Consider the following 20,116-nt stretch of genomic DNA (forward strand, 5'->3'; position numbering starts at 1 on the left):
GTAGTCTCCACATCTTTGACACTTTCCCAGCATTTTTCTTGTAATTGATTTCTAGTTTCATAGCATTATGGTCGGAAAAGATGCTTGTTATGATTTCAGTCTTCTTAAATTTATAGAGGTTTGCCTTGTTTCCCAACATATGGTCTATCCTTGAGAATGTTCCATGTGCGCTTGAGAAGAATGTGTAATCTGTTCTTTTTGGATGAAGTGCTATTGAGTCTGTCTGGTCTATTTTTTCATTTAAGTCCACTATTTCCTTATTGAATTTCTGTCTGGATGATCTATCCATTGATGTAAGTGGGTTGTTAAGTTCCCCTACTATTATTGTGTTGTTGTTGATATCTTCTTTTAGGTTTGTTAATAGTTGCTTTATGTACTTTGGTGCTCCTGTTTTGGGTGCATATATATTTATAAGTGTTATGTCTTCTTGGTCGAGTGTCCCTTTTATCATTATATACTGCCCCTCTTTCTCTCTCATTACCTGTTTTATCTTGAAGTCTATTTTGTCTGATATAAGTATGGCAACACCTGCTTTCTTTTGTTTGCCATTAGCTTGGAGTATCATCTTCCATCCCTTCACTCTAAGCCTGTGTTTGTCTGTAGAGCTGAGATGTGTTTCATGGATGCATCAAATGTTGGGTCTTGTTTTTTAATCCATCCAGCCACTCTGTGTCTTTTGATTGGGGAATTCACCCCATTTACGTTTAGAGTAAATATTGATATATAAGAGCTTAATGCTACCATTTTATCTCTTGTTTTTCAGTTGTCATATATTTCCCTTTCTTCTTGTCCCATATATTTTGGACTGCTAATTCAGTTTGGTGGCTCTCTATGATGGTTTTCTCAGTTTTCTCTTTATTTATCATTTGTGTCTTTGTTCTGATTTTTTGTTTAGTGGTTACCATGCGGCTTGTATAAAAGATCTTGTAGATGAGATAGTCCATTCCCTGATAGCCTCTTGTTCCCTTAGTCTAAGCAGATTTCATCCCTTTCCCCTTCCCCTTCTAAGTTGTTGTTGTCACAACTTATTCCATTATATGTTGTGAATTTGTGGTGAAAATGAAGTGATAATATTTATTTTTGTTGTTTTCTTTTCCTTTATCTTTAGAGTTATGATTAAGTGTTTGCTCATCTGTTCTGATAGAGAGCTGCAGTTTCTGATGTTGTCTGCCTATTTATCTGCTTGCTCAAGGCTTTGTAAACCCTTTCTTTTTTTTTTCAGGTGTAAGGGTTTTCTTGTTAAAATCTTGTAGGGGGATGGTCTTGTGGCAATGAACCCCCTCAGCTTTTGTTTATCTGGGAAAGTTTTTATTTCTCCATCATATCTGAAGGGTATTTTTGCTGGATATAGTATTCTTGGCTGAAAGTTTTTCTTTCAAAATTTTGAATATATCATTCCACCCTCTCCTAGCCTGTGAGGTTTCTGCTGAAAAATCTGCTGAAAGCCTCATAGGGCTTCCTTTGTAGGTTGTTCTCTTCTGCCTTGCTGCCCTTAATATTTTTTCTTTATCGTTGACTTTTGCCAGCTTTACTAATATATGCCTTGGAGAAGGTCTTTTTACATTGATGTAATTAGGAGTCCTACTGGCTTCTTTTACATGTAATTCCAGCTCCGTCTCCAGGTTTGAGAAGTTCTCAGTTATCATTTCTTTGAACAAGCTCTCTGCTCCTTTTTCTCTCTCTTCTCCCTCTGGAATACCTGTAATCCTTATGTTGCATTTCCTAATTGAGTTGGATGTTTCTTGGAGAATTACTTCATTTTTTTTTAGTCTAAGTTCTCTCTCCTCATCCATCTGAAGCATTTCTGTGTTTCTGTGCTCCAGATTGCTAATTCTGTCCTCCATATTATCTGCCCCATTGTTTAAGGACTCCAGATTTTTCTTTATCTCATCCATTGTTATTTTCATTTCTAACATTTCTGTTTGGTTTTGCTTTATGGTTTCCATCTCTTTTGTGAAGAATTCCCTCTGTTCAGTAATTTGGTTCCTGATTTCATTGAATTGTCTTTCAGAATTCTCTTGTAGCTCACTGAGTTTTCTTATGATGGCTGTCTTGAATTCTTTGTCATTTAGATTGTAGATTTCCATGCCTTCAGGATTGGTTTCTGGGTGTTTGTCTTTTTCCTTCTGGTCTGGAGTATTAATAAATTTCTTTATACCATTTGATGGAGTGGATTTGTGCCAGCACATAGTGATAGTTTCTGGATGCAGGTTCTGTCTGCTGCCACTTGGGGATGGGGCAGGGGCTGTGTAATCTGAGCCCGCTGCACCTATCCCTGTCAGCTGTGCCTGTCCAAACCTGGGTCACTCCTTGGGATCGCAGTGGCCCTATGGGGTCTCCCACCAAATGGGAAAGTAGTCCCATGAGGGGCTCAGGGCCACTGCCGCCTGCTCCTACAGACCCTGGGGGTTGTGCTCCTTGCTTCTGGGCCACAGTGGTACTATGGGTGTTCACAGCAGCTGGGAGCTTCTTTGCCCGGACTGGGATCTCAGCCCCCTCTGCTCCTGGGTCGCACCAGCCATTGTACTTGGTGGGCAGGACTTCCCCTCTGGGACCAAGCCAAAGCTACTTCCTGGGACTGGGTGGGAAGGTAGATTCTCCCACCAGCTGAGAGTGTGGTCACACAGGGGCTCAGGGCTACTGCCACCTGCTCTCACAGTCCCGCCGAGACACGCTTCCCACCTTTGGGGCCACAGCGGTACTATGAATGTTCAGGGCAGCCGGGAGCTTGTTCGCCTGAGTGGCAGCTCAGCTGCCCTCTGCTCCTAGGTAGCACTGGCCTTTGTGCTTGGTGGGTGGGGCTTCCCCACTGGGTCCAAGCCTTTGCCGCTCTCTGTGGGCTGCGTGGCCCTGAGGGCTCCCCCACTAGACGGGGAAGTGATCACCCAAGGGGCTCAGGGCTGCCACAGTTGTGCTGAGGTACGCTCCCACCGTCAGGGCCACAGCGGTGCTGTGATTGCTCCAGCCGGGAAAGTAGTTGTATGTGTGTGCTGGGGTGCTTGGGGTCCAGAGGGTGCTCGCCTATCTCCACCACCTCCTCGGGGCGGGTAGTCCATCCACCTTCAGATATACAGCTGCTCGGGTCTCTCAGGCATCCTGGTGTGCTGTGTGGATATCCTCCCATGATCGATGAATGTCCTTTTAGTTGTAGGTCGAAGCGGGAGAGATACAGGCAACAGCTCACTCCACCATGTTGCTGACGTCACACCCAGTAACTTTGTTTTTTTATACCAAGGATTGTATATACAAATTTGACAATGTACATTGTCAGATGCTTTAAAATTCAACACTGGGGCTGGCCCAGTGGTGCAGTGGTTAAGTTTGCATGCTCTGCTTCGGCGGCCTGGAATTCGCAGGTTCAAATCCTGGGTGTGGACTGATGCACTGCTCATCAAATCATGTGTGGCGGCGTCCCATATACAAAATGGAGGACGAAGAGCACAGACGTTAGCTGAGGGCTACTCTTCGTCATCAAGAGGAAGAGCATTGGCAACAAATGTTAGCTCAGAGGCAATCTTCCTCACAAAAAATAAATAAGTAGATAAATAAATAAAATTTAGTGCTCACATGTGTCTGGGGCTGTGGTGTGGAATCTGCGCTTTGTGTGTTTGCTAGAATGTCCCTCCACTGTATCTGACCACAGACTCCATCCATTTTCTCTTCTGTGGACCAGGAGTGTTTACAACCTTGTCCCTAAAATGTGGAGAATAAGAAGCTTGGTCTTATTGTAGAGGAGGAAAATGTATATCAACAAAAAATAAAGTTAAAATGAAACAATGTGCTCTTTGAAAATGTTGTACAATAAAGTGTGTCGTGTCATTCTCCATTTGCATTTTTACATTGTTGGGCTTGTTCATATGCTCGTGTTTCCCAGAAGGAATAATTAGTAAATTATTCCTTTATCCTAATGAAGACCTAGTTCATAATATTCAAATAATCAATATTATGACATTTTTAAAAATCAGTAAATTTTCCTCCTATAGTTGTAAATATATTAGAATTGTTTCTTATATTTAAAACACATGTTCCATCCTGGCATATTAGAGTTGTAAAATTAGGGCTTATTTTTCCAGTTGAACAATGTATTTATTTAAGGAGGGATTCCCAAAACAAATAAGTCACTTAGAATGTTTCTGGAATCTGCCTTATAAACTTTCATCTAAACCGTAACAATTCTAGTTAAGTACAGACTGTGTATCTTGGGAATGATTCTTCAAGTTTCCTCTTCAACTTTTATAAGGAAAGGAGTCAATATATTTTTACAGATACAATTTTAAAACTTCATCGACATGTCCTCATTTGTGCCTTATCTAGCTCCCAGACATTTTTCTCCTTTCCCCATCAGCCTTCTGTTCTCTGTCTGCAGGGCCTATAAGCATCACTGGCCTAACCTGTCAGTTTTCCAACCCAGCTGTAATTTTAATCTTCTTCCTCAGCCAAAGGAAGAGACTTCCAAATAACTCCAGTGTTTTAAAGAACTTGTTCACAGAAGGCATTTTCCCCATTTCCCGAATTTTCTAGGTTTAGAGATTTTCTTAATTACAATTACCAGGTATCCACAGAAATTTCTTCCCATCAACACAATAAAAAGCCTGTCTGGATAGCTTCCCACCAGAGCCTCCTATTTAGACTGTGAGCCAAGTGTTTGTTGAATGAACGAATCAATAGTATAGTGCAAATAATTACCGTAATATGATTTATGGTTATCAAGAAAATATATTTGTGCGTATATTATGGATTATAATCAGTAGGCTATTTGTAAAGTCAGAAAGATTTGAAATAAAAACCCTAATTTCTATCTTATGTTTTTTGAGTTTGGAAACCAGATAGTTACACTTGTTAAAAGTTTATGAAAGGAAGAAGTCATACCCTGGAATAACCTTATAAGAAATGTGCAAGATCTTTAAAAAGAAAGCTTTGAAATGCTAGTCAAGGTATTCAGTTCTCCAGACTCACTGACCTGAACTACTCTTAAGATCTGTGCATTTTATTTATGTGAAATTCTACCTCAGTTTAACAAAAAATAAAACATGAAGAGAGATCCAAAATAGGACTTAAATGGAAATGCTTAGGGTATTTTGGATGGGAAAATGCAGCAGCATGAAGATGTCAGTTCTCTTTTAGTTAATTTGCAAATTTAATGCCACCCCAATAAAAAAATAACAACAGTTGTGTGCATATATATATAAAAATATAAACTAAAGAAGTTGGTTGTAAAACTAATATGCAAAATAAATAATGAAGAGTGGTCAGGAAAAAGAAGAGAAGAAGAATGACTAGCCCTAGCATATATTAGACATATTATAAAACTGTAGTAATCAAAACAGTATGGTACCGTCACGTGAACTGTTAGTTCAGTGGCACAGAATTAAAAGTCCAAAAATAGACCCATATATATGAGAATTTAGTGTATAGTAAGTGTGGCATTTCAAATCTGTGGAGAAAATATGGAGGATTCAATAAATGGTATTGGGACGACTGGTAGACATCTAGAAAACAGTTAAGTTGAATCCATATCCTTTTCTTTATGCCAAAATAAATACCCCTTGGATTAATGACTTAAATGTGAAAATGAAACCCACAGCTGAGGATAGAGATGAAACAGATTGAACATGAGTGGATAGTTTGTTCAGGCCGGGTGATGGTTATGTGGAGGGTTCATCATACTATTCTGTATACATTGTATGTTTGAGATTCTCCATAATTCAAAGTTTAAAAAATGAAATTAATAAAAATATTTGAAGAAAGTATGGAATTTTAAAAGTAATCGTAGAGTAAAGGTCTTTCTAAGTTTGATAGAAAACCCAGAAACCACAAAAGATTGATACATTTTACTTCGTTAATTTATTCAACAAACGTTCAGTACCTTCTATTAAAAAAACGCTGTAAGAAAAATCAAGGAACAAATGAAAACTGGGGGAAAATTTTCTAACTTATATTACAGAAAAGGCCTAATTTTATTAGTATATAACAGTATTCTACAATTCCATGTAAAAAGTTAACCTCCAAGCCCATTACAAAACAAGATATTCACAACTTTACACACAATAAAATAAATACAACTTAAGACTACACTTAATTTACATCTGTTAGATCTGATCAAAGATCAGAAGCTTTTGATAATACACTGTGTCAGTGAGGGTGTGGGAAACAGGTACTCTCAGCAATTGGTAGCATTGGTGTAAACTGGCACCACTTCTCTGGAGAGTAATTGGACAATATCTGTCAAAATACAAATTGCATGTACTCTCTGACCCAACAGTTCTACTTCTAGGAATTTATCTTACAGATAAAACTTGTATATATGTAAAATGATATATGTACAAGGATATTGGTTGCAGAATTGTTTACGGTAGCAAGAGATTGGAAACAACTTAAATGGCGATCAGTAGGGACTAGGGGTGTGTGTGTATGTTTGTATCCCTTCAATGGAATATGCTGCAGCCTTGATAAATTATGAGGCAGCTCTTATACTAATTTTGAATGATTTTAAGCTATATTTTAAGAGAAAAAAAGTAAGGTGTTAGAACACAGCATATGATATGCTATTATTTGTGTGAAAAAGTTTACCTGCACATCTCTGCCTGCGTGTACAAGTACAGAGACAATCTTTGAGAGGATATACAAGAATTAATACAAGTTCTCTGCAGGAGAACTAGGTAGCTGGTGGATAGCGATTGGGAGGAGACTTTTCACTCTCTGTCCATATGTACTTGGAGAATTTTGCATGATGAGTATGTATTACCTATTCTAAAATGAGGTTTTTTTTTTTTTGGGAGGAGATCAGCCCTGTGCTGACATCTGCCAATCCTCCTCTTTTTTTGCTGAGGAAGACTGGCCCTGGGCTAACATCCATGCCCATCTTCCTCCACTTTACATGGGACGCCGCCACAACATGGCTTGCCAAGCAGTGCGTCGGTGCACGCCCGAAATCAAAACTGGCGAACCTCGGGACGCTGCAGCGGAGTGCACGCACTTAACCGCTTGTGCCACTGTGCTGGCCCCTAAAATGAGTTTTTTAAATAAAGTTTTATTTCCCTTTTAATCTGTGTGCTCTGGAGGTCAAGCCCCTGTGCTCTCTAGGAAGTGAAGTTGTGAACCATGGAGCATGGCTTCTGGGCTATTTTGGCTGCTGAGAGGCCTGTCTGTTGCCTCTTCCTCTCAGCCATATTATAGAAGTAGAATGCGTTGCTAAACAGCTGCATTCTGGTTGACAAGTGGTACTGTGTACCCAACTAGTAGTCACCTCCCTGTGTTATTTAGGGGCAGATATCATCTCAAAATTTTCTCCTATATTTATAATGTTTAACTGGATTTGTAAATATCATTGGAGAAGAAACTCATCCACCCCCGGCCCCAAATCACGTAGAGAAATGTTACAGTTAATATGACATGCGATCAAGTGTTTATTAGCTAGGGCAAGGTTTTTAGATACTTGGACTTTTAGCCATTGATGCAAACTTGCTCCTCTCAGAAGTCACACTGGTCAGGGCTTGGACCTCAGTTCCATGGCTAACCAGCCATGTACTCTAGGCCTGTATCTTAACATCTCCGATTCCCCCTGGAATATTGTGAGGATGAGATGATGATGATGATGACAACGACGATGACGACAATGACAACAACAATAGAACAGTAACAGCTAACGTGGAAAACGCTCGCTATGCATCTGACACTGCTCTGAGGGTTTTATATGCTTCATCTAACGTCATCCTCACCACAAGGCAACAGAGAAGATGCATTCTTTTCATGTTTTTTACAGATGATGAAACTGAGTCTAAGAGACTGTGTAGTTTGTTGAGAACACACCGCTGGGCATTGGAGGAGACTGGATTTTCACCCAGATCAAGCTCCAAAGCTCTGAGCTGTAGCACTGTCTCCCCAGTGCTTTGCATACTGTGTCCACTTAGTAGGTACCTACCATGTGTCCACTTCTCTCCTTACAGTAATGGGAGTAGAATGTGACTTAGCTTATTGCTATGACCCAAAGTAACAATTCTATGTCTTTGAGAAATCCTACCAAATATGACAGACATGTAACAACTGATAAACTGCAGATTTTCTTTCTTTCTAGACAAATGAACTTGTGTTGAGTTTGGAAGATGATGACAGACTCCTGTTGAAAGAAGACAGCACTCTGCAAGCAGCTGGAATCGGTGAGAAAGAGTGCCGTGTGGTGCTGGAGGGGGCTCTCGCTTTCCTGGCCTGTGTGGGGACGCCTGGCTGATTATATTTGGATAACTCACTGCAGAGTAAATGTTACCCTTGGTGCTCTTTACACCTCCTGATAATTATTCACAGGATGAGGACGAGAATGATGTACATTCAGATCATTTGACTGAGGGCAGTAGATATCTGCTCTCCAAATGCTTAGAATGCAAATAGTTCTTCTCAGAAGGTACGCTCAGAATTCTGCTGAGGGTTATTTTAAGTGATTGACAGGTTATTACTCACTTAATAACCTACTTACTCTTATCAGCATCATTTGAACTGATGGTTTGAGAGAAACAGACCTGGTAGAACTAATGTGGAATAATGAAGTGAGATATTGTTTGTACAACATGTAGCGTGGTTTCTGATAGTCATCCAGATCGCTCAGGGCTGACCAGGTCATGGAATTTCAAATAGGAGCCTAGTGTGTGCTGTTGAAAAATTGCCCGATTTGGCCTCGCAACCTGGAATATGCATGTAGTAGTTCTGTTGTAAAGAAATGCTTTGTGACATGTTTTGTGACCATTAGATGTCACTCTAATTCTACTTATGTGTACAACTAAAGATTATCTGGCAAGAAGAGTGAAGATTTTGAGAGGTGTGAGAGGTTGAATGCATTATGCCTCTGACATACCTTTGTGGTCAGTGACTCTAATGAAACAGCACAAAGCACACTTACTTTATGATTATTTATATGCACTGGTTAGGGGGCACTCTAAGTGAGGTCTATGTTCTGAAGCCTTAAATTTTTTTGACAGGTGTTCTATTGAGTTATTTTAGTCATATATGTCAGGAATTCACTTTTGAATGACACGTGTGGCTCAAAGTGAGTTTCTGACATATCTTCCAACTTAAATAGGATTTTAAATAACATGTTATGAAATCTTAGACTTTGTTTTCTGTGTTCGTCTACACTATTTGCTAGATTTAGTGTCTTTCCATATTAGGAATACATAAGATTGATTGCTATTATTTGAAAAAACAATTTTTATTTTGGCATTTATTTCTTCAAATGCTATTTTGTTATGATAGCAGGTGGCACCTGTGTTATTGAGGTAGGTGGCACCTAGAAGCTAGCCCTGCTTGTTGTTAAAGCATAAAACAATAATGAATATAACAGACTGGTATTGATGTAGGAATTGACAGATGGCTCCATGGAAAAAACAGGAAAATCCAAAAACAAACTAAAAAAAAAAAAGTAAGATTTTGCAATATGATAAAGTTTTGACATCTCAAATAAGTGGGAAAAGAATGAATTAGCCAGAAAATGATGTCGGGTCTATTGCCAAAGCATTCAGGAAAATAAAACTTAAATTCTTATCTCAATCTTTATTCTAAAATAAATTCTAGATGGATTAAATGTCATAATGCAAAAACTTAAAAAAAAAACGTAGCTCAACTGTTTCATAATCTTCGGGAGGAGAAGAGCTCTCTAAGCATGACCTTTGTGGGGGAAGAGGGAGAATCTCCCTCTGCCCTTTTCCTTAAGGTTCTTATGGCTGGCCAAATAATTAACAAGACAGGTTAGCAGGAGAAAATAATACCAAGTTTAATAACACGTATACATGGGAGAAAGCAGGGACACTGCGTTTCTCCACACAATAGCAGAAATTCTTGTCTTAAATACCATATTCAGCCAATGACAAAGGAGGATTTTGGGGGTGGGGGGAGTCGGTTACAGGAGATTACCACTAAAGCACAGTAAACAAGAGTAAGGTTATTATGCAGATTTAAGGCCTCACCTTCCACATTGATAAGTCTTTAGAAATGAGGCCATCCCCCCTCTTCCCAAAACAGAGAGGGAGATACCTTTACAAATGGAGATTTCCCTTATAAATGTAAATGTTTGTCTGGCAACTCCTTGCAGGGCCATCCAGAGAATGTGGCCAGAGAGACAGAACTTCCGATAAGATGGGCTTGTTGGTGCCTTTCCTATTGTAACATTTATCCTACATTATCTTTACAGCCATCATGATAGAAGATCTGTTCCAGGAAGGAGCCACCATGTCAAATTCTTTAGGCAGTTAGTGGGGGAGGTCAAATGTTCTCAGAGAAAACAACCAAGGTAAAGAGATATATTTCAGGGTGGCCAAATCTTGATCTCCCACACCTTGAAGGTAGAGCCAGAAAGCGGGGAGAAGTGATAGATCTGACCACATAAAAACTAAGAACATTTAAACACAGTTAAAGGAGAAGCAATAAACTGTGAAAAAATATTTGCAGCATATATGACAAGTAAAAAGTTATTAATTAGCCTGACTTTATAAAGGACTCTTAGTGTGAAAAAGATAAGAAATTCTACTGATAGAAGAAATAGCTAACGTATGAAAAATAGTTCAACGTTATTAGTAATGAGAGAAATGCACATGAAAATAGATACTATTTTATGTAGTGTACTAGTCTGGTGGTTAAGAATTAGAGACTGGAGCCGGAGTGCCTGGGTTCACAACCTGATTCTGCCACTTACTCTCTGGGTGACCTTGGACAAGCAGTAATGATAAGACTAGCAGAGATGCAGACAAGCGGTCGTATCCCAGGCAGTGCTGGGAGATGGGTACTCTCTTGTACTGCTGTGGGAATGTATGTGACCTCTAACTTTCTGTAGGTCGGTTTGACCAGTAAGACTTTTTGAACTTAACTTTCTGTCCTATCTGTGACCAACCAATGGGACTGTGCTTCCTCAAGCTCTGTGACTCCCCTGAGGCTGTGATATGCCTTCAGAGGGGTGGTGGGGTTCTCTCTCACCTTCTCTGCCTGTGAATCCTGATGTAGAGCTTTATTTATCAAATGGAAATAGAATATATTGTGTGATACCATTATGATTTAAAAATGTGCATATTTACATGTCTGTATGTGTATATGGAGAAAAGATCATATACCAAAATTATAGAAATGGTTTCTCTGGGTGGTGGCATTGCCAGCAATTGATTTTTCCTTTCTTCTCTGTATTATGTAATTGTTCTTGTAATTTAAAATTTTTTCTACAGTTTACATGTATTACTTGTAAATTAAGGTACCAATTTTAAAGAATAAACTCCTAAAGTTGGAGAACATTGGTTTGAATGAAGACTCTACATTTTACTTGCTTTATGACCTTCTGTAAGCCATTTAGCCTTTTTGAACTTCTATTTTGACTTCTGTAAAACAAAACAGAAGTGATTAAACCCTATTTGTCATAAGGGTTGAGTAAAAACATATATGAGGGGCTGGCCCCATGGCCTAGTGGTTAAGTTTGGTGTGCTCTGCTTTGGTGGCCTGGGTTCGTTTCCCAGGTGCCGACCTACACTACTTGGCAGCAGCCACACTGTGGCGGTGACCCACATACAAAACAGAGGAAGATGGGCACAGGTGTTAGCTCAGGGCTAATCTTCCTCAGCAGAAAGAGGAAGATTGGCAACAGATGTTCGCTCAGGGTGACGCCTCTTCAGCAAAAGAAAAAAAGAACGCATATGAAAGCATCTGGAGCAATGCATGTAAAGGCCCTCAAAGATACTTATTTCATTTAGAAACCATTTTGGAGAAGGCAACTGGCAAATGTTTTGAATTTATTAAAATATTAAGTTGTTGGTTTAATTATCATTGATTTCAGACTTATGTAATGAACCACCCATAAAGGAAAGAATCAGATCCCTCTTTCTGTTGTTCTTGTTTTAAGGCCATAGGTCTTGGGTCAGAATCAGATCCTTTTCACGGGTTCTCCACTAGAACTTCAAACTGCCCTCCTGCCCTGGCAAGCCCGCAGCCCTGGTCAAGGGAGACTTCAGTCCCTGCCGGGAGCAATGTCCTCTCCTGCGTGTTCCCCGTTGCTACCTGGAGCAGTGTTGCCATACCCTGGAGAACAAGCCACGGTTATACGTGGAAAGGAGGTCATGGTCCTTGGAGAGCAACAAAAAATTCTAAGTGGGAGTAGAGTTGTAAAAATGATACTTGAAGTCTGTGATTTTCCTAGAGAATTTTCTCTCTCTTGGTGCTGTGTCTGGTTAAGTTTTTAAGAGGTTTAAGAGAAAAATTCTAAGTCATCACTCTCTCCTTTTTTATCACTTGATATTGCTGTGGAGTTGTCACTCTGCTATCACAGCTGGTTGCCATGGGAATAATGCCCATGTAACAAATTTATCATTATGACTTTTCTGTAAACTTCGTGAAAGGAAAAGAAAGACTGTGAGGGGGGAAATTAGGTGAACAAACTTGTCTGAAGATTTCTTTTTTCACAGAGAAATTCTTGGTTCCTTCTCTGGCCTCTTATCTGCATTGCAGATCCCAATTATACATTCTATGCCTGATGTGGGGGAAGTTTTTGCTTGTGGACTTGGTGCTGAAACACGTAAGTAAAAGGATTTGCTTTGTGGAAGGAAGAGGCTTTACCTAGAATTGTTATTTATAATTTAGAGATTCATACCTTTTTATTAACGATTGTAGTTTTATAGACTAATTCCCCTAAGTAATAAATTTGCATGTAAGTTTTCGTTTGGTGATACTTCATCTCTCTCATTTTGCTACATTCTGCTGCTATTGTCTTTTGAATCTTCTGGTTTAGGAAAGAAATTGTGGCAGGGGAACTCTTTTAAAGCCAGTTGTATTTTAGTGGAAATATTTTAGAACAAGATACAGGGGGCCAAACCCTGAATGGTTATCTGAGGGCATAGTTCGAGTCAAGCCAGGTGCTGTAATAATTCCAAAACTCCCTTGTGGTTTATCTTCATTTTGCGTGTCATTCCTGTTGTCTCTCCACGACCGGACTCTGTCTCTGTGCCCAGCACCTTTTGGTTGTGTCGAGTGGACAGCTAATATTGTAGGATTCTCTGACTCACTTCTTCATCAGGATCATGTTCAGTTTGTGTTTCCTTAGGGTTTGAGTCCCCTTCTCATTCGTTTTGTGGGTAGTACCATCTTAGGGCATACATGCTCTCCTCTGACCGCATGTTAAAGTGACTGTTCTTCATGTTAACATCGAAACAGCCATAGTCTAGTACTGGATAGGGTAGGGAATTTGGGATTCCAGAGCAAGGTGTCAGAGTGAACCTCCCAGAGATTGTTCTTCTGTTTTCACGCTCCCTTCGCCATGGTGGAAATCACAGTGTCCTGTCTGTCAAAGGTCAAATTTATTTTACTGTTTGTTTTCTTCAAACTGTAGTTTGAAATCTCCTCTGCCAGCTGATCTAAAACAGACGTTTGAAGCAAATATGAAATAAAAAGCACAGAAGTTGGGAGCTCTTCACTGGATTGTTGACCTCCTTCAGCAAAAACTTAGAAGTATAACTCAGCTGTGAGCACTGTTCTGAAAGATTTGTAGATTAGGATTTTGTGAAACTTGGAAGGGTAGGGCACATTCCTGGACAGGAGACAGGGTGAAACTTTGTCCTTTTGGTCTCAAGTTGCTGAGACCAAATTGCTGAGACCAGAGAAGCCACACCTTGCTCTGCCCAAATTTTTTTGGCCAATAATCTGCGATTATTATCATATTATAGCCTGCCGTACTACAGCCTGCCCTGGTCATTCATTATCTGTGCCACAAAGTCAGTGCCCATGTCTCACTCTCCTTTCTCAGACACAGTTGCTGTGCCTTACGCTACTTTGCTGGTGACTAGTACGAGGCTAGGGACTTAGAAACCATGCAATAAATCTTCATCCACAGGCGAATTTTTTAAGTTAGTTGAGGAGTTAAATACATTGCATGTAATTTTTCTTGCGATTTTACATTTAAATTGTTTTTTCTTATATTCTTTTATTTAAAGTCATTATTTTCCTGTTAAAGGCGTATGCCTGTGTGTCTGACCTGTTTGGCAACATAATATCCAAAGTTTGAATGTCCTGGCTTGTGTTCATTTCATTAAACTTGCAAGTCTGTATTCAAATGATCCACAGATGTATTTGGAGGGTTCTTACTTGATTTGATTAGATAGTAAGACAAAGGGATGAACTGGCAATGTATTTATTGGATTTTAGATTGCACATTCATTTCAGATTCGCATGCCAAGGCACTGTGCACCTGAGTGCACTGCCGCCTGCAGCACATTTAATTTAAAATCAGGTGCCCTAGGGGACCGGCACACGGTAGACTTCCTGAGGGTTCTTCCGGAGCCATTTTAAATAGAATTGGGGAAGCAAGAATTTAAGGGATAATGGTGGAAAGAGTGATTATGTAGAGGTCTTGAAAAATCTTTCATAATTCATTTCCACTTTAATTGGCAAGTAAATTTGCAGTAGTAGAAGTACATGAAATCATTCTCTCCGATGTTTTCAGCAGATTTACAGATTTCAAAAAACATCGTATTCTATTTCTGTTTGAGGACCACATTACTAAAGTTTAAAATCCATTTTATATCCTACTTTTCAATGTTCAGAGTAACTAACTTTTAATTTATGTGTTGTTTTCCAGTTTGTTAAGGGTGAAAAATTTTATCAACCTGGAATATTTGAGTTTAACCTGTTTCTCAATCTAGTTTTCTTGAAAAAACGCATTTGTCTGAAAATAAAATCTTTGCCTTAGATGATCTCATTTTGAGCCTGTGTTATGAGAGATGGCGTAAATACTTTATATAAAGAATGGATCAATCGATAAGTTAATTAGACCCAAGAGAACCTACGTGACTGACAAAGCATTTTTGTTTTGACCTTTCTTTACATCAGCGTATTTTGAACCTTTTATTACCATACTGAAGAGCTGTATGATGTATTAGTTTCTCAAAAGGGGTACAGATAAATGTCAACTGCAGTAAGTGAACATTGTAATTACAGTTCGTGTGTATGGAGCCAAGTGCTGTGGGGGCAAAGCACGATGTGATGTTCTGTATGTAAATAGCACATCTAGAGAAAACCTGGCATCGTGATTATTAAGAACAGTGCTTTTGCTCCTTCTCCATTAGGAGGAGGATTAGAATCACTTGCAAATTATATAGGTCTACCTTTGGGCTTGCTTCCCTTCAAAAAAGGAAACCCCAGGAGCTTTTTATATGAAGGACAGATCTCAAAATATCTTCTCTTTGAATATTGAATTTTTTGAAGCCTCCTTTTCAACATTTTACTGACTCCAAGCGTGGAGTCTCTTAGCCATTCTTTTAAATGCTATTGTAAAATTTAACTGTCCATTAACTTACTGTTTGCCAGTGTGTATTTGCTTACAGCCCCTCCTCGTTAATGCCCAGTTTCTCTCTGCTGTGTCTCACCTCCCACCCCCAGGCTTATTGTGACAGGAGTTTGCAATCTGATTTTCATCAGAATTAATCCTCATTTAATCTGAACTATGGGTGATTTTATTTTCTTCTTTCAACATTTCTGTATTTCCTGTAATGAGCACGGGTAACTTACAATTGAGAAACATTAAATTTCGTATTCAGCAAAAACATTTTTAATGAAATATCATGCTGAGCTCTTTAATTTCATTCTTTTGTGATAAATTCTATTGAGGAGATGGGTGTTAAACCAAGAGACCGGTGGTAATTCTTGGCATCCTTCCTTATTATCCTGTTTATTTGGCTTGAAGAGTTTTACTTGTCTGTTTTTAGAGGATATGTTAATTGAGTGATCAGTATTCATTACAAATAATCTTGTCTGTTTTCTTGTCGAGATTCTGAAGGCCCTTTTGCTCTTTCTGTAAAAGCTAAGCAGATTGTATTAACTTCTGGTTTAATTTAAAAAACGAATGTGCAACTTGTTGGCGCAACACCTTAAAGAATTGCATGTTTAATAATTGGAAGGCTTTCCGTCAGATTTGTCTCCAGTCTGAATTAATAATGTTGCTGACTTATTGTTTTAGAAGACGGAGTCCTTGACCTGCTAAGTTGAAAGAACTGTGACTGCTCTGAACCTTTGTGAGTCCTTTAGCTGTGCCATATCCCCTGTGAATAATTAGAGGTATTTGAAGGTATTGCGGTAGAAGCCAATTTGTGTCTTTCACTTTGCATATTGTTGAAGCCTCATGAATTAATCATAAGCAGACAAAAAATTAACTTCCTCAGACACATATTTTGATGGGTCATGAGGGAGAATGTAAAGTGATCTGTAAAATATTCTACTGATCCTCTAAGTATTAAATTATTATACCTACAGGCTAATTTCAGAGAAAAAAAGAGATTTTCCTCCTCCTTCAGCAACTGAGTAGCAAATTTGAAAAAAATAAAAGGTTTGTTATTTTCTAGGACTGTTAAGAGGACTATAAATGAGCAATTTTATGATTTCCTGAGAACCAGATTCTTGTGTTAATTCTTGTTTTTAATTTTTTTGGTTATTTTTCTTTTCACTTTTAAGTTATTTGAATTCTAGATTCTTATAACTACAACTTATGCTTCTTGTTTATTTGGTGAAATGTGAAACCAAACAAATGACTCATCTTTCTCACTTTAGGTGTCTAACGCACTGAATCAAAGTAATACGGACTTCCATACTTGTTTAAAATCTAGTTTAACATTAAAATTTTTTTCCACTTTCTGTTTTTCTTTTTTTCAGCCAATGAAACTGAAATTGCATTCTTCTGTGAAGAAGATTATAAGAACTTCAAAGCTAATCCCATTTCATCCTGGTGAAAACGGCACGGGCTTCCTTTTTGCATACCTGTATTAAGTTCTTTATTCCACTACTGAGTTTTTGAAATTGACAAATAAACTTAAAAAATTAATCCCAGGCTCTACTATTTGAGCTAAAATCGGTGGTGTTTTTTTCTCTCTGCAGGTCTCATTTTTTCTTTCTTTCTTGTTGTAAAATAATATATTTATTTATGAGAAAAACATTTGATTTTTTTTAAAGTGAAAGAATTATTCAAAAATCATCGTGGAATATCGGTTCTTTAGTCATAATTTGTTTTTCTGAAATTAGAGGTTATTTTGGTGACTTGTATGTTGGGTTCTTTAAAAAGACTATGAGACTAAGGTCATTCTGTTTATTTTGTATTTTTTCCATAGTTTCTAATTAGAGCCACTGTTATTATCTTTGGCTAGCAGAGATTATGAGTCTCTTATGGCCGTCAATGCCATCTTTTCGCTCACAGTAATACACACCACCACACATGAAATTGAATTGTGTATATTTTAGGGAGGTTTTCTGATGTAAGAGGGTTTCTTCTTCTTTTCATATTTCAGCCTACACAAATAACATTGCTGAAATGTTTTTGTCTGAGCTATGTTTCCTGACTTCAGGAGCAAACTCATTTATTTGGAGAGAGAAGGTAGCAGGATGTTTGCACCTTTGGAAGAAAGTTGTTCATTGAGAACAGGTCTAAGTCATGGAAGATACATTCTTTCAAAATAATGTAATACTTCTGGCTCCTAATAATGGCTGACTGTCAGCACCTGAAGAGTAGTAGTTTCAAAGCGGCCTCTCAGCCAGCACGTAGCTAATCAGAATTCCCAGAGGGGTTCCTTTGCTCCAGAATTACTCCATGAACCCTTAAAATTGCCAGTAGGGCAAATTGGTTTCATTGTGGTAAAGGCTAACTTAAGAAAACTCATTCTTTTAAAAATATCAACTTTCAAAGTCTAGTTAACATAATCAGAAGATACTCTGCTTTGTTGAAAGATTTAATAAAGGCTTGTTAAAACCAAATTTTATTTATTTCATTCATTGTGTCATTCATTAACCAAAGTGCTGAATGCACAAATGACCTAGGCTTCTGGGGAGTTAATAAAGAGTAAAATAAGACACAGTTTTTGCCTCAGTGAGTGGGGAAAGATATATAAGTGAGTAATTTTAATATTATAGCAGTGAAAACTGCCATGTTGATGATGGGGTAATTACTTTTGTGTGGGATTAATTTTTATTTTAAAAGAAGTACCAGTTGAGCTTTGTCTTAAAAGATTGCATAGGAATTTTTGCGTAGCAGAAAATAAAGGAAAGGCTTTCAGGAAGAGGGAACAGCATATGTAAAGGCAAAGCACAGTCAAAAAGCTTGGGGTTTTCAATAGAAAATATAAGTATCAATGTACTGGAGTGTAAAGCACTTGGAATAGAGTGGAGGAAGATAAGGCCAGAAGGTAGGTTGAGCTGGGCCTTACAAGTCGTGCTACAGGGTCGGAACTTTAGTAGGTAGTGGGAGCCAGTGGAAAGATTTAAACTGGTGAATTACATGATTAGATTTGTAGTTTGGAAGGTGAGCTTGGCAGCAGTGTACAGATGGCAGAAAGACTAGAAGACAGTTGTCACAGACCAGGTGAAGACTGGAAGGTCCCACCTAAGGCACAACAGAGGAGAAGGAGAGGAGAGGAAATCTTGAGATAGTGTTAATGTTTGGTCATGCAGTAGATGGCAAGCATTGTGGTAGGTACTTTACACATATTATCTCGTTTAATTTTTACCGAAACTGCAGTCTTGATAGCATCATATCTATTTATAGATGAGGAAATTGGGGCCCACAGAGGTAAAGTAATTTACTCAAGGCAATGCAGTAATGTGCAGTGTGATTGGAGCCAGGTCTGTCTTAAAATCCTGACCTTGCTCATTCCGTGTGGTGGCCTCCCAGGAGAGGTGTGAGGTGGAATGACCAGTGGGAGTTTTGGAGCTTGGTGAATGGCTGGGTGTGGAAGGTAGAGGAGAAGGCTGTGTGGAGACTTCAGTGATGCTTGCTGGAGTGAGTGACTCAATTGATGGTGACAGCATTGACCCAAAGAGAGAATTTAATAAATAGAAGAACACGTCAAAGCATATTCCATTTGTTCATTTTGCAAACATTCAATTTACACACTAGCTTTTTCTTTTTTAAGTAAAATTAAGTATATCTTTACCTATATATTTTCTTTTTAACAAATAATGCAAAAATATTTATATATAATCCTTTTTTTGGTGTGTATTTATTTTCCATATTAGAAAGTTACACATAGGCTTTTGTCACTTATAAACTTAGATGTAAAAATCAAAAATAGAAATATGACTAAAAAGGGCTTTTACTAGAAATAGAAGATTGGTTCAAAACTATAGAAAATTTATCAATGTAATTCACAAAATCTATATTTTAAAGGAGAAAGAAATTATGCTTATCTCAGTAGATACCAAAAAAGCATTTGATGATATGCAACTCCATGTGCGAATAAAAGCTAGGAATAGAACAGAATGCCCTTAACTTGACAAAGGTTACCTACAGAAAACCTACTGAATGGAGGAGTGTTTAAGCAAACCTATTAGGTATGAAAAGGACAAGGGGGACCACCATTACCAGTACTATTCAGAATTGTTCTGCTGGTCTTATTGTAGCCAATACAATAAGAAAAGAAAAGTAGTAAGAACCACAGATATTGAAAAGGAGACAAAACATTCATTTGCAGACAACATGAATACAAGAGAATCAACTGACAAGTTATGAAAACTAATGAGAGACTTCAGGAGTGCTTGATAATGAACCTAAAATGAAACGTGCACAAAAGCAATAAAATATTACTAGAGGATATAAAAGACCTAAGTAAAGAGAGAGAGGTTGCGTGTTCAAAGATGGAAGTTTTGGTGTATTTCAGGTGTAGATTTATACCTAACCTGTAATTGAGTGCAACCTCTATCTAAATCCTAAAGGATTTATATTTGAATTTGACAGATTTGATTTTAAGATTCATTTGGAAAAGTAAAGGTGCAAGAATAGCCAAGATCAATTTGGAAAAACAAAAAGGAGGGGGGATCGCCTACCAGATATCAGAATATATTTTAAAGCTGTAGTGGTGAACACAACTTGGTAGTGGTACAAAAATAGACCAAAAAAATCAGTGGACTAGAATAGAGATAATGACTAATGTATTTGGAAACTTAGTATATAATGTAGTATTTGTAATCAGTGGAGAAAAGGATGTTTAGCTCCTTGCTAGGCATTACCAAAATGATTAAGGGCCCTGTTTCCTACCATTCACTAAAATTTCATCTGGGTTAAATAAACATGAAAAACAAGATGATGAGCTTAGAAAAAAATATGGATTATATTTATGACCTTGGGGTA

General features: G+C 38.2%; 1 protein-coding gene across 1 annotated transcript in view; it reads left to right on the plus strand.

Moving 5' to 3' along the window:
- C10H2orf76 (chromosome 10 C2orf76 homolog) overlaps positions 1-17,037 on the plus strand; it is a 75,786-nt gene extending 58,749 nt beyond the window's left edge. The window contains exons 6-7 of the mRNA XM_058548826.1: positions 8,075-8,156; positions 16,657-17,037. Of these exons, the coding sequence (XP_058404809.1) occupies positions 8,075-8,156; positions 16,657-16,733 (159 nt within the window). The 3' untranslated portion in view covers positions 16,734-17,037. The remainder of the gene's footprint in view (positions 1-8,074; positions 8,157-16,656) is intronic.
- The last annotated feature ends 3,079 nt before the right edge of the window (positions 17,038-20,116 follow it).

Source organism: Diceros bicornis, chromosome 10 (assembly GCF_020826845.1).
Source record: "Diceros bicornis minor isolate mBicDic1 chromosome 10, mDicBic1.mat.cur, whole genome shotgun sequence".
Taxonomy (NCBI): Eukaryota; Metazoa; Chordata; class Mammalia; order Perissodactyla; family Rhinocerotidae; genus Diceros; species Diceros bicornis.